Here is a 13412-nt window from a genome sequence, read left to right as displayed (position 1 = left end):
TTATATACATTAGATCTCGGTCTAGTTTCTATACGCTGGAAATCTTAAAACATATAATTATAATTAACAATTTATAGAACTTATTGTAAACTATTTTCGATAGTATTACCCTAACACTTTTTTACGCGGAATAGAGAGAGGATTCGATATCTGCGAAAACAAATGTATTCGTTAAAAAAAAAACATCAATGACCTTTATATGGTCGTTATACCAAAACAGAGGCTTTTAAAGCAATTTAAAGCAAGGTCTGCTAGGATGCCTTATTGATGAGTCTTCTAGCCAACCTGGATTCTTTCAATATTTCCTTTTTCATTCTTTGCCATAACATATACAAATAATTTACATTAAAGCATTTAATAATAATCAAAATGAAATAATACGGAAAAAATGCGTTTAACTCTTTTCATAACTTTCAAACGAATGCTTACGTAACATTTTTCAAAAAAAAAAAATAAAATTGAAATCGTATTCAAAGTTGTTGAAATTGGGCGCCCATGATACTTCTGTGGTGAGCCGCTGGCGGCGCCACAACATTATCGCGACGCAAGTTTTCGTTCTTCGCTATTTTGTACGTTTCGAACATCATTTTTACGGTTTGGTGATTAGTTGATTACTGAAAACTGAAAATAAGTCAACGACTGATGTTTCGAAGTATGTCGTAGTTGATTGTACTCCAATAACAGCAGTTTATCGAGAATTACAAATTAATATGTTACACGTATTTAGTGATCTCGAATATGAATCACTGCGTTTGAAGAGTAGTATTCATGAACATAAAGAAACATAATCAAGGTGCCATAACCTAGTTTAATTTGTTACTTGGACATCATGACGCTCACGCCTAAAGGTTTAACGAAACTGTTGGACATCCTCGAAGAGGAGAACCTTGACACAAGTTTGGAAAACCTGTGCAACCAGTTACATCAAGTATTCCCGAAAGAGGATCGATTTAAAGTAGGAATGACATTGGTTCTTCTTTTACAACATATAGACTTATTGCCAAAAAATGTTCAACGAATAATAGCGGTGGCTTTATTATTCGACCTTTATAGAGGAGAACCGTTAGCTTCTACGCCTTTCGCACCTGTTTTCATTCAGGTGTTAAAATCACAAGAAGATACGAATAACGGAGTACCAAAAACTAATTTCTCTGGACATATTCCAGTTTTGTCGCAGTGCGAGAAAAACCTCTTGGTAAATTTGTTGGGATACAATCAGAAGGATATTTTAAAGAAAACTCCTAGACAGATCGTGGACGAATTGTATTTCGTGTCCGTCCCACCTATTGATTTGAGCAATTTACAAGCGCAGTTATCGGAACGACATTCGGAATTACCTTCCATCGTAAAATGTGGAAATCCAGTGATTTTACCCGATATGGATCATTCCAAATTAACAGAGATCGATAAGAACACTATGAAAAGTATGACGGAAATCTTAATTGCTAACGATTGTCCGTTATATAGTCAAAGCTATCGTCCTGAGTTCTTAAGATTGGCGCCTCCTCTTTATCGTTCGATCGACGAGTTACCATGGTTCAACGTCACGGAACCTTCGCAATTTACAGTCGAATACGATAGTAATATGTGCGTTTCAAATTGTGCTGGCGCAGAAGCTCGTAGATTAATGGGCAAAGCGTTTAAAAGCGTGCTGACGCTGCAACAACAACAACATCTTGTTAACGAGTTAGATAGAGATCCGAAACTGGTGTATCATATTGGTCTTACTCCAGGAAGACTACCGGACTTGGTAGAAAATAATCCTTTGATTGCGATCGAGGTTTTATTAAAGCTTATGCAATCGAGTCAAATAACAGAATATTTCAGTGTATTGGTAAACATGGAGATGTCGCTTCATTCGATGGAAGTTGTTAATAGATTAACTACCACTGTTGATTTACCAACAGAATTTGTTCACTTATATATAAGCAATTGTATTTCAACTTGCGAAACTATAAAAGACCGTTACATGCAGAATCGTTTGGTACGCTTGGTTTGCGTTTTTCTACAATCCTTAATAAGGAACAAAATTATAAACGTGAAGGAACTTTTTATTGAGGTACAAGCATTTTGTATCGAATTTAGTCGCATCAGAGAAGCTGCGGCTCTGTTTCGCCTTCTGAAACAACTAGAATCTGGTGATATTGGTGGACTCAATGCGCCACCTACGAACAATAAATTGGACATGTGTTAATAGAATTAATAATGTTTTTAACTATTTTTCTGCTTAATTAAATTTTAACAAACGAGAATGTAACGTAGTGTTTCGCAGTGTATTTTTGAAAGTGAACATTTATAAATTTAATCACATTTTATACGTAGTTTTGATATATGTAAGTAAATTATTGGCCCTAATGAATTTATATTTTATAAATTATGTAAATACTTTCAGTTCAAAAAAATGAAAGATAAACGTTTTTATAAATATATACACAAAGTATATGAATCTATACGCCCTGATTTTTCATTGTTGAAACTAAAAAATTTATCCTCGAGTAGAAATAAAAAAAAACATTATTATCGACAATCGGATGAAATATTGCTTGTTTACCAGTATTTGAATATATCTTATAGTACTTTGTACATTTATTTATTTAAAATATACCTATCCGTACATAATGTAATTTCATATGTAAATCATACATTTTGTACCCCAAAAATCTAAAAAGGAAATAAATAATACTTTTTACACTTTCACCATAAAAACTGAAGTATTTCTCGTGATTATGAATTATTTTTTAGTGCTTTGTCTTATTATAAATTTAATAACGTACGTATAAATTTATGTGAATATACAATGAGTATCAATTGATGTGTAAATTGTATTATTTTAATTGATTTATTACTTAAATAACAATTTAAACAACTGTTTATAAATCAAATATCTATATGATCAGGTATAGAGTTTTAGGGAAATTATAGTAATTTGTAAAATTGATACAAAAGTATTAAATATTTTCAAGTAGCAGTCTCAAATAAATAGCTAAATAATTTATGTTAAAATCTTGAAATTGTATAATTTAGAATAATAAAACGAGATAGTTGTTCAATTTTTGTGTGTTTAGCATTCACACGCTTCGGTTTCTTTCTGTTTTCTAAATAACGATGATTTCGAGCAATTGCAGGATTATTTCAAGTGCATGCATATTAAAATTGCAAGGAAACAAATTTTAGATATGAAAAAAATTAAGTAACAATTTTTTATAATTCGTCTACCAAATTCTGAACAACAAATACATTATTTCTCTGTGCATTATTTTAGAATCAGTTTGGGTATAACAGAACGTATCGTTTAGACTTAGGTAATGAGTTTTACACAGCACACAGTAATAAACATAAAAATGACTAAATACATTATATATTTTTAAATATTCTTAAAAATAATATTAATAATAATTAAATAACGTTAATTAATTTATATTACAAATAAATTATTGGAATTGCAAAAGATTACAAAACTAACAAAATTGAGAAACAATGGAAAGAATTCTAATTCAGTCTCTAGTGCAGTATTTATAAGTTAGAATTGCACTTAAATTTCAACAGCTTTTTAAAGAAATGTTCATTTATGGAAAATTGTTTGAATCCTATTGGATAAAATATATTTCAAACATTTTTATGCTATAGTCTATAATTATTTTAATTCTTTTAACTATAATATTTTCAACAACAAAATATTCATGTGTTTGGTAACATGAATATTTAAATATATTTAACAATGTTCTCATTGTTTCTATTTTCAGTATAATCGCCTGCCATTTAAAAATCTAGTTTCAATTTTTTTATGATTGTAATCGAATCGATGTGGTTTATGTATGAAACAACAATGATGCGATTTAACAAACAATCCAATCGTTAACTTGTACTTGATCATCCAAACCAATTACTGACGAATGAATTAAATCCGTTACTGAGGGATGAGAAAATTCCACTATTTGTGTCGGCAGCCGTGTTGGTCCCAGGATGTGGTCGAAAATGTATCACATGATCTCGATGACCTTGATCCCTGTTTCCATTGTAGAAGCTCGATGTATTTTCATCTTCAGTTTGATGTCTCTATTATTAGGATAGGCGAAAGTAAACTTTTACAAATAAGATAATATCGTTGCATCATATGATACATATTATTTGATTCAAATTTTATTTTATACTTACGCTTGTCCTATGTAGCGTTACGTTGAAAGACGTTGGATGTTGTTCTACTACTCTAAATTCTACTTCTCGCGGAAGGTATCCGTTCGCGTATACCTGGATCAAAAATTGTTCATTAATGGCCTGAATACTAATTATCAAATTAATTATAATAATAATTATAGTTGATACAAATTTTTTTTAATAATTATAAAAATTTTAATGGGAGATTCTAGAGGCCACAATAAGACGAAAATCAAGGATACTAATTTGTTGATTGAGGCTTCGTTAAAAAGTTATAGAAACATTTTCGGCCGCCCGGTATATTTTCGGTAAAGAATTTTTTTCTCGAAAATGAGTAGGATTTTGGGGATGTGTCTATTCACCAAAAATGATTGTAATTGGCACCCGCAACTGTAAATAATTTTTTTATAACGATTCGAATTTTTTTAAGTTTTTCGAAAATCTCAGCACCTACTCGAATTTTTTTCTCGAAAGTGCGTAGGATTTTGGGGGTATGTGTATTCACCAAAAATTATTGTAATTGACCCCGGTAACTGAAAATAATTTTTTTAAAAAGATTTCAAATATTTAATTTTTTCGAAAAATTTGTCCACCTTTCTGAATTTTTTTCTCGAAAGAGCGTAGGATTTCGGGGGTATGTGTATTCACCAAAAATTATTGTAATTGGACCCCGCAACCGAAAATAATTTTTCCAAAACGATTTGAAATTTTTGTTTTTCATCGAAAAATTTCAGCGCCTAATGAATTTTTTTCTCGAAAGTGCATAGGATTTCGGGGGTATGTCTGTTCACCAAAAATAATTGTAATTGACCCTCACAACCGAAAATAATTTTTTCGAAACGATTTGAAACATTTTTTTACGCTGAGAAATTTCAGCATCTACTCGAATTTTTGTCTCGAAAATGCGTAGGATTTCGGAGGCATGTCTATTGACCAAAAATGATTGTAATCAACCCCCGCGACTAAAAATAATTTTTCCAGAATGATTTGAAATTTCTTTTTTTTTATCAAAAATTTCAGAATCTACTGAATTTTTTTCTCGAAAGTGCGTAGGATTTCGAGGGTATGTCTATTGACCAAAAATGATTGTAATCGATCCCCGTAAACAAAAATATTTTTTCCGCGAATGATTTAAAATTTATAATTTAATTTTTTAATAACATTTTAACGTAGCCTCAATCAACAAATTGATATTCAAACTTTTCAAATAACCGATTATGTTACCTCGAGTTTGTATACTCCTGGTAATAAAATTCTCCAAAATTCGCCATATTTTGTGGTAAGAAAACTGACGTCTCGCGATTTTACTTTAATGGACGCTCTTTCGATTGGATTTCCATTTTCATCGATGACAAACCCACGTACTCCTCTGTGAGCTTCTGCTAGGAACTTAATAAGAGCCTAAAGAAAATAAAGAAACCACACTTTATCAGTGTTACTTTATTCCAGAGAATTTATATATTATTCCATTTTCCAAACTTACTGCGCGATTTTCGTCCCAGTAAAATTGTAAATCGGTAGCTGGTGGATATTTACAGCATGAAAGTTCTAATGTGATCTCCATGCATCCGTTCCATACGTAGTTAAAGTCTTGCATTCCTCCAGTAAGTGGGTACCATTGCGCGCCATTAGTGATACCATTTTTGAATCCCGGTTGTGACGACGAACAGGGCAGTCCTTGGTACATAGAACCATGGTTTTGCGAATATACCAGCGACAGGTGTTGAAAGACGTCGTCATCAGGCGATATACTTGGCGCTGAAGTGTAACTCTGAAACACTGAATTGCCTGTATAAATCTTGGATCGGATATCACCTTTCCAAATATCCTTAACTTTTAAAGAAAATAATATTCGATCGCAAAGTTTGATCAGCATGAACCTCGAGATTTGCAAGAATAAGATTTGATAAAATATTAATTCGAACAATTTCAAATAAATTAAACTGCTAAATTTTAATCAATTAAAAACTGATACGAGGATCTTTAGTCGATCATTCGGTTAGCAAATGCATTGTATACCTGCGCATAACGGCGCTGACCGGCATATTCCTGACAGCATGAAAAGTTACACAATACTATGACATTGCTTTTAATGATGTTTATTAATGGAATGTAATTTGCTTTATTCGCAACAAGTGTTCGTATGTACAGTGGGTGTAAAATCCTGAATAATAATGTTTATGTCGGAAATGGTAAATAACGGCGAACTCCGGGCCCAAATTAAATAGGTCCGCGATTGCCGACAACGGCGCCATCTGTTTCCTCCTGGCACTCTCGCGAGTCTATGCTTTCAGTGTACACGTGGGAGATGTAACCGTTACGCGGAAATAACTATTATACATGTATTTACTTAATATAATAAAATACGTTTCGTGAATGATCTCATTTCGTGGAAAACACAACAGTTTACTAGACAATATTTTTTAAACAAACATGTATACTGCAAAATCTGTTGAACAACGTCAAATAAGCAAGAGAAATATTTATATCGTTTACGTGAATATCAAGAAAAATAAACAAAATGAATGGAATGATATTATTGACACTAGAACTACCGATAATTATAGTGTGTTTATTTGTACCAAAGAAATTGAAACGATAGATACGCGAAGAAATATATAATGCAATGGAAATAAGTGTTTATATATTCTCTTATAGAAAATTACGATAAATTTTCAAAAATTTTTTACAAGTTTTATTAGAAATTACGAATGGATAATTTTGACTGGTTTGGTAGTTCCAGTGTTAATAAAATCACATCTAGTTTAGTTTATTCAATATTTAGAAGGCTAGCTGCAATAACAAAATCAAAGGGAAAGTAATAGCCACTGTACGAATACTTTTTACACCCACTGTAGCATTCAAGTTTAATTTCTTGGAATACTCGTTGATTTTTTGCAGAGGACCCAGCGCAGAACTTATGGAAAATGGCCCCTCGGTTAAATTAACTGAAATTGTAGGTGAAAAGGGCTGTTTTTATAGTTCTCTCTATTTGTCCATAACAATCTCAATATTCATATTGTCTTGATGCCCTCTATCAGCGCAGATTGACACTTCGTTGGTAGATAACAGCCTTGGAAGACTGAAAGTTTATTCACGATTTCGGAATCGCACCAAACATCAAGTCCTTAATTCTCACATTCCCAAAAAATGAACTGTGCCAAAACATTGGGCACATGCGCACATATTGCAAGTGTTTTAAGGTTTTTAGGATTTGCTCGTCGTCAAAGGCATGTCAAATATTTGGATGGCGATCTTCTAAATACGACCAGAGATGCCACTGATAGAGACCATCAAGACAATATGAATGTTGAGGTTCTTATGGTCGAATAGAGAGGATTATAAAAACGACCCTCTTTGGGGCCACGTGGTGTGCAAAATCCGATCGAGCAACCTCCTCGTGGTGCACACTGATGCTAATGTCGACGGTGTTTCATGTTTGTACGATGAAAAAGAGAACCATTTTTTACCTTTTTCGGCGTTTTTTTATTTTGACTCCTGAATGGGAGTCTGAGGGTCAGGGGGTCAAGGGGTAATATTTAAGGGCCCACAGTACAACTACTGAGTTTCAAGGGGTCAAATAAATGGACAGTGTACAACAGTGCTTCTTGCACTCAAATATGGTCAAACGTGGTAATTTAGAATAAGGCGCACTATTATTGACTTTTGATCCCCTCGTATCTCGGAAACTGTTCAATTTACGAGCTTGGGCCCATTGGAGCTTTTCATCAAGACATCATGAACTACATCGTATCAAAAGTTCAGCTAATTTAACCGGGGGCCATTTTCCATAAGATCTGTGCAGGGTCCTTTCTAGTGCTATTTATAGTGGATACGAATGTAAATCAGGAATGTATTTGATCGTTAATGTAAAACAGGAAACGATATGTAAGCGCGTATAAAACCAAACTTACGTGAATTAGGCGTGTTATCGAACGGATAACTGGCGACTAAGGCACCTCCGTGTAAGCTCCCAGATAATACGAACTGGATTTTCGATACCCATTCCTTAACAGCCTCCGTTTCCGGTTGGCTTTTCCTATTGTTTTGCTTGAAATAGTCCGGGAAATTGCGGTTCAAATCAAATCCACGAGCATTATACCTGCGAGAAATATGTGCAAACATGATCATTTGAAGCTTCGTTTGGATTGTTATGTTTATATATATATTATTAATAAAGAGTTGTAACGTCTTACCTGCCTTGGCCCCCTTCACAGTATCCTTCCTTTGAAACCTCGAACCCATCGGGGTTCATCGATGGAAGAATATGAATTCTAGTGTTGTCTAGGAGCCACGTAACGTATGGATCCGATCCATAATTCGTCACAAAGTACTAAATATGAAGAACAAAGTTTAATCTATGTTAGACCTTTATATAATAGTTGATTTAAATTGTTCATTTTTAAGGAATAACTTTGTTATGAATTTTTTAGAAACTAATAAATAAATTAATGTTCTTGTTTAGTATTTATTCGAACTTCGGGTTAATGACTGTAGATGTACAGAATGTTCGGTCACCCCTGGGAGAAATTTTAATGGGAGATTCTAGAGGCCAAAATACGACAAAAATCGAGAATATCAATTTTTTGACAGGCTTCGTTAAAAAGTTATTAAAAAATTTCAAATCACTCTGAAAAAATTATTTTTGATTGCGGAGATCAATTACAATTGTTTTTGGTGAATACGCATACCCCCGAAATCCTACCCATTTTCGAGAAAAAAATTCAAGTAGGTGCTGAAATTTTTCGGTGAAAAAAAATGTTTCAAATCGTTTTAAAAAAATTATTTTCGGTTGCAAGGGTCGATTGCAATCATTTTTTGTCATTACACATACGTCCAAAAACCGACGCACTTTCGAGAAAAAAATTCGAGTAGGTGTTGAAATATTTCGGCGAAAAAAAATGTTTCAAATCGTTTTAAAAAAATTATTTTTGATTGCAGGGGACGATTATAATCATTTTTGGTCAAAACACCTATCCCCGAAATCCTACGCACTTTCGAGAAAAAAAATTCTTTACCAAAAATATAATTTCTAGCCAGCATGTAAATCTTTAAAACATCATAACTTCTGAACGGATTGGAGAATTTCAATGTTTAAAATGGCAAACAATGCGTATTTTAATGAAGAATATGTAGAAATTCCAAAAATATTCTGCAAATTGATCCTCGACACCGCAAAATGAGAAAAACCCCATAAAAATGGACCAATTTTCAAACAGTCATAACTCTTACAATAGTGAATATATTTTAATGAAATTTTTTGCTGAAGTAGAGCCAATGAGAACCTACAAAAAAGTACTGAACAAAATTTTCGTGGAACGTCAAAAAAAATTATTAAAAATCAAAAACCAATTTTCAAGAAAAATCAACCAGGGGGTGCCCAAATTTTTCGAAGAAAAAGAAAAATTTTTCATCGTTGAGAAAAAATTATTTTCAATTACAGTGGTCAATTACAATCATTTTTGGTCAATATACATACCCCAAAAAACCTACGCACTTTTGAGAAAAAAATTCGAGATGCTATGAAATTTTTCGACAAAATTAAAAAATTTCAAATCATTCTCTAAAATTATTTTCGGTTGCAATCATTTTTGGTCAATACATATACACCCGAAATCTTACGCACTTTCGAGAAAAAAATTCTTTATCAAAAATATAATTTCTGGCTAGAAGTGCTTCCCTGCATGGGAATATTTAAAACTACATAACTTCTGAACGGATTGGACGATTTTAATGTTTAAAAAGGCAAACGACGCGTATTTTAGTGTAGAATATGTAGAAATTCTAACAATATTGCAAAAGTTGTTCCTTAACATCGTAAAGTGAGAAAAATCCCATAAAAGTAGTTCAATTTTTCAAACAGCCATAACTCTTACAATAGTGAATATATTTCAATGAAACTTTTTTTCGAAGTAGAGTTCATTGGTACCTACAAAAAAGTATTAGACAACTTTTCTGTAAAGAGTCAAACAAAATGACTAAAAATGAAAAACTAATTTCTAAGAAAAATCGACACCGGGTAGGTTCTGAAATTTTTCGGCGAGAAAAAAAAATTTCAAATCGTTCTAGAAAAATTATTTTCGTTTGCAGGGGTCAATTACAATCAATTTTGGTGAACAGACAGTCCCCCGAAATCCTACCTATTTTCTAGAAAAAAATTGAAGAAGGTGGAAAATTTTTCGAAAAATTTAACAAACTTCAAATCGTTCTAAAAAAATTATTTTCGGTCACGGGGGTCAATTACAATCATTTTTGGTCATTACACATACTCTCGAAATTCTACCCACTTTCGAGAAAAAAATTCGAGAAGGTATGAAATTTTTCGACAAAATTAAAAAATTTCAAATCATTTTGGAAAAATTATTTTCGATTGCAGGGGTCAATTACAATCATTTTTGGTGAATAGACACCCCCCTAAAATCCTATCTATTTTCTAGAAAAAAATTCAAGAAGGAAAAGTTTTCGACAAATTTAAAAAATTTCAAATCGTTTTGGAAAAATTATTTTCGATTGCAGGGGTTAATTACAATCGTTTTTGGTGAATAGACATACCCCCGAAATCCTACTCATTTTCGAGAATAAAATTAAATGCTGGCGGAACTTTAAACGTTAATAACTTCTTTACAAAGCCTCAGTTAAAAAATTGATATTCCTGATTTTTGTCTTATTTTGGCCCCTAGAATCTCCTATTAAAATTTTATCAGGGGTAGTCGAACACTCTATATATTACACGATTACTTACATGAATCAGATGTAACATTAATTCACGACCCACAGCTTCATTTCCATGTATATTGGCTACGTACTTCACATCAGGTTTACCGATCATGTGCTCATACGGCGAGGAAGAGACAACCATTACCCACAAATCTCGACCTGAAAAATTGTAATAAAAACACCAACGAAAATAAAAAAACTTTTTCGTTTCGATAAAATCGCGTTAAATAACTGTTACAATATAATAGGACTTATGTAACTATCAAAATCAATTTTCAGTTCACAGTTGTCATTTGCTGGAATCAACAGGTTTCTCGCGCTGAGAAAAAGAAATGGCGCCAAGACCAACTCAGCGCCTTCTTGTGGAAGAAGAAATTCCGTCAATAAACGTATAAAGTAATGTTGCATAAAAAAAGAGTATTTCCACAAATGCAAATAGTTTTCAGATAAAATATAATTTTAACGACACTTTTGTTTGGGCGTACCTTTCACAGATTTCCCGATAGAGTACAAGGCAGTTAAGTTCTGGAAACGAAGCGACGTTGTTCGCAGAAAACGGCTCATTTGGTCGTAATTATGGTAAGTGAAGTCGATACTGTACGGCTCTTCGTACGCGTGAAAACGAGCATTGTACTGGTTGAGAGAACTGGAGAGATCCTTGTTGACGTGTTGCGAGGCAGCTGAAGTTCCATGAAACGCTCCAAACACGAAGGCAAACAGCAAAATCACTTGAGACATTCTGCGAACCAGAACACAACGAAAATCATCTATTAACTCATCGTTATTTTAAAAACGTGTCACCAAAAAGAAACTGTAATTCACCAATGAAACCAGTGTATTGTTCGTACCTTGCTTTGTTCGGACTAACACCTTTTCTGAGCAATACAGCGCTTTATATGCGGGAGGTGATTCGATAATGACAACGGCCACAAACGTAAATGACGGTGTATTTTGCAATCAAAGAATCAGCGTGATATAATAAAGGAATATAATTGCTTTCGAAACAATGGCGGACGATCGTAGATTATTATGCTTGGGATTATTTTTTGTACACACGCGCTTGAGGGTCGATCTCTTTTGAAATAATTGTTCGATCATTTCAATGGGCGCTTAAAAATACAAGGCGCCGCGGGAAAAAAAAAAATTGGGTTACAATTATCGGGGCTGGGACGAAATTAGTCGTCGATCAATCAGCGCACACTTGTGTAAAATCAAAGGTTAGCTGTTCGAATATACCGAAATAAAACAAAAATAGCTGTTTGGCGTTCCTCCTTTTAGCAAATAGAACGCAAACGATATCAGAAACATCTAAAATATCTACACTTTCAAGTTCATATACAATTTATCTGCGTTGTTATTTTTAATAATTCCAAGCTTGTTTTCTAATAATAGTAGTTTGGGGTCTAGTTTGACCATAGAGAAACCAATCTCGCTGTGAGTTGTATGTATCACGGGGCCACAGGCGGCGACCTCGAAAATCCAACAACTCAATTATACCGCGTAATGTCGAATTACACCGAACAGTTTTATTCCACAGCGTCAAATAGTTGACGAGGTAATGGAGGACCACATGGACCTTCAAGTAATTACATAAATATATATTTATATCAATCGTTGCCTTGGAGTTGCGTGTGACTGCTGTGGCCCCAATAACTCAAACAGGGTTCGAACAATTGTCAATGCGGTTTAAATAGTTACCAGGTTAGACCTTATCGCAACATTAATACCAACTGTCCTTTCAAAGAAGAGGAAGAGTTACCTGATTCAGCGAAGACGACCGCAGAGCAGGAGCAAACAACGTGGAGAGCAGAGGTAAAAAAGGTCTGAGGAATCGTCAGCAAGCACGTGGCAAGGCTAGACACCTCCTGTATCTTCCTTCGGGGTTTATGGTCTCAATGGCATAGCACAGTTGCAACAGTCGCAAGGCCAAGGCCGTCTCTCGCGGTTGAACGCATTTGGACGCTCTCGATCCTTTGTAAACACGGTTAGAGAACGATCATGGAGAAAGAGAAATAATTCCGCGACGGAACAGAGGAACGGTTTGTTTCACCTGCGAGAGTAACCCGAGGTGCGTGATACTGTGAGAACTTACAAAAGAGAAGCGCGAAGTGTGCCGCGCGCTCACTACCACCACCTCCGACCACTACCAATGAAACCCACTTCCTTCGTCACTGGCATCTGACGTCTAGAACGGCTACCACCACACCTGCATCGTTTAGTAAATACGCAGTTAACACCATTGCGCCCTACCACCACACCTTCCGCAAAACAATGAGCAACACACGAACCGTGTCATTCTGGCCCCCTTCTCTTCTTTTCTCTTCTCTGCTCTCCTACTCCTCTCTCTCCGCCCGCGACCAAGTCAACCTCTGCTTCCTCTCTTCCCCCACCATCTCTGTCGTTCGCCAAAAATCTCAGGTGAACGGTTCCCGGATATTTACAGGCTTTTTGGCCCGTTTATCTGTTACGCCAAAAGGGTACATTCGATTTGCATAAGATGGTGTTAGATGAGGCGAGGGGTACGCGAGAATCCTGATGCT

The 13412-nt window shown here is 34.3% G+C and overlaps 2 protein-coding genes across 3 annotated transcripts; one reads left to right on the top strand and one right to left on the bottom strand.

The window, feature by feature from the left end:
- The first annotated feature begins 611 nt into the window (after positions 1-611).
- On the top strand, positions 612-2346 carry LOC122403001 (CCR4-NOT transcription complex subunit 11). Its single transcript, XM_043406263.1, has one exon. It carries the CDS (start codon positions 830-832, stop codon positions 2192-2194), a length of 1365 nt encoding a protein of 454 aa, XP_043262198.1. The 5' UTR covers positions 612-829; the 3' UTR covers positions 2195-2346.
- On the bottom strand, positions 2039-13373 carry LOC122402996 (carboxypeptidase M-like). Of its 2 annotated transcripts, none has more exons than XM_043406254.1 (10): positions 12632-13373; positions 11358-11611; positions 10898-11031; positions 8352-8488; positions 8070-8257; positions 5639-5943; positions 5380-5556; positions 4156-4248; positions 3881-4056; positions 2039-2165 (listed from the first exon to the last, which is right to left on the bottom strand). In XM_043406254.1, the coding sequence occupies exons 2-10, from the start codon at positions 11608-11610 to the stop codon at positions 2129-2131; spliced, it is 1500 nt and encodes a 499-aa protein (XP_043262189.1). In that variant the 5' UTR covers position 11611; positions 12632-13373; the 3' UTR covers positions 2039-2128. The 2 variants fall into 2 exon arrangements, with proteins under 2 accessions (XP_043262189.1, XP_043262190.1); XM_043406255.1 differs by having other exon boundaries at positions 5639-5934.
- Positions 13374-13412: the final 39 nt, after the last annotated feature.

Source organism: Colletes gigas, unplaced genomic scaffold, assembly GCF_013123115.1.
Source record: "Colletes gigas isolate AHSC1104 unplaced genomic scaffold, ASM1312311v1 Colletes_gigas_Sc00043, whole genome shotgun sequence".
In the NCBI taxonomy this organism is placed as follows: Eukaryota; Metazoa; Arthropoda; class Insecta; order Hymenoptera; family Colletidae; genus Colletes; species Colletes gigas.
The sequence above is the reverse complement of the archived record's forward strand: the minus strand, read 5'-3'. Positions and strand labels throughout refer to the sequence as shown.

Excerpts from the sequence above, each read along its gene's own strand:
- LOC122403001 (XM_043406263.1), top strand. The coding sequence starts at position 830 with ATGACGCTCACGCCTAAAGGTTTAACGAAACTGTTGGACATCCTCGAA.
- LOC122402996 (XM_043406254.1), bottom strand. The coding sequence starts at position 11,610 with ATGTCTCAAGTGATTTTGCTGTTTGCCTTCGTGTTTGGAGCGTTTCAT. Across the intron at positions 11,032-11,357 it reads TATCGGGAAATCTGTGAAAG|GTCGAGATTTGTGGGTAATG; the intron begins GTACGCCCAAAC and ends ACAATTTTTCAG. Across the intron at positions 8,489-10,897 it reads TAATGTTACATCTGATTCAT|TACTTTGTGACGAATTATGG; the intron begins GTAAGTAATCGT and ends CTTCATATTTAG.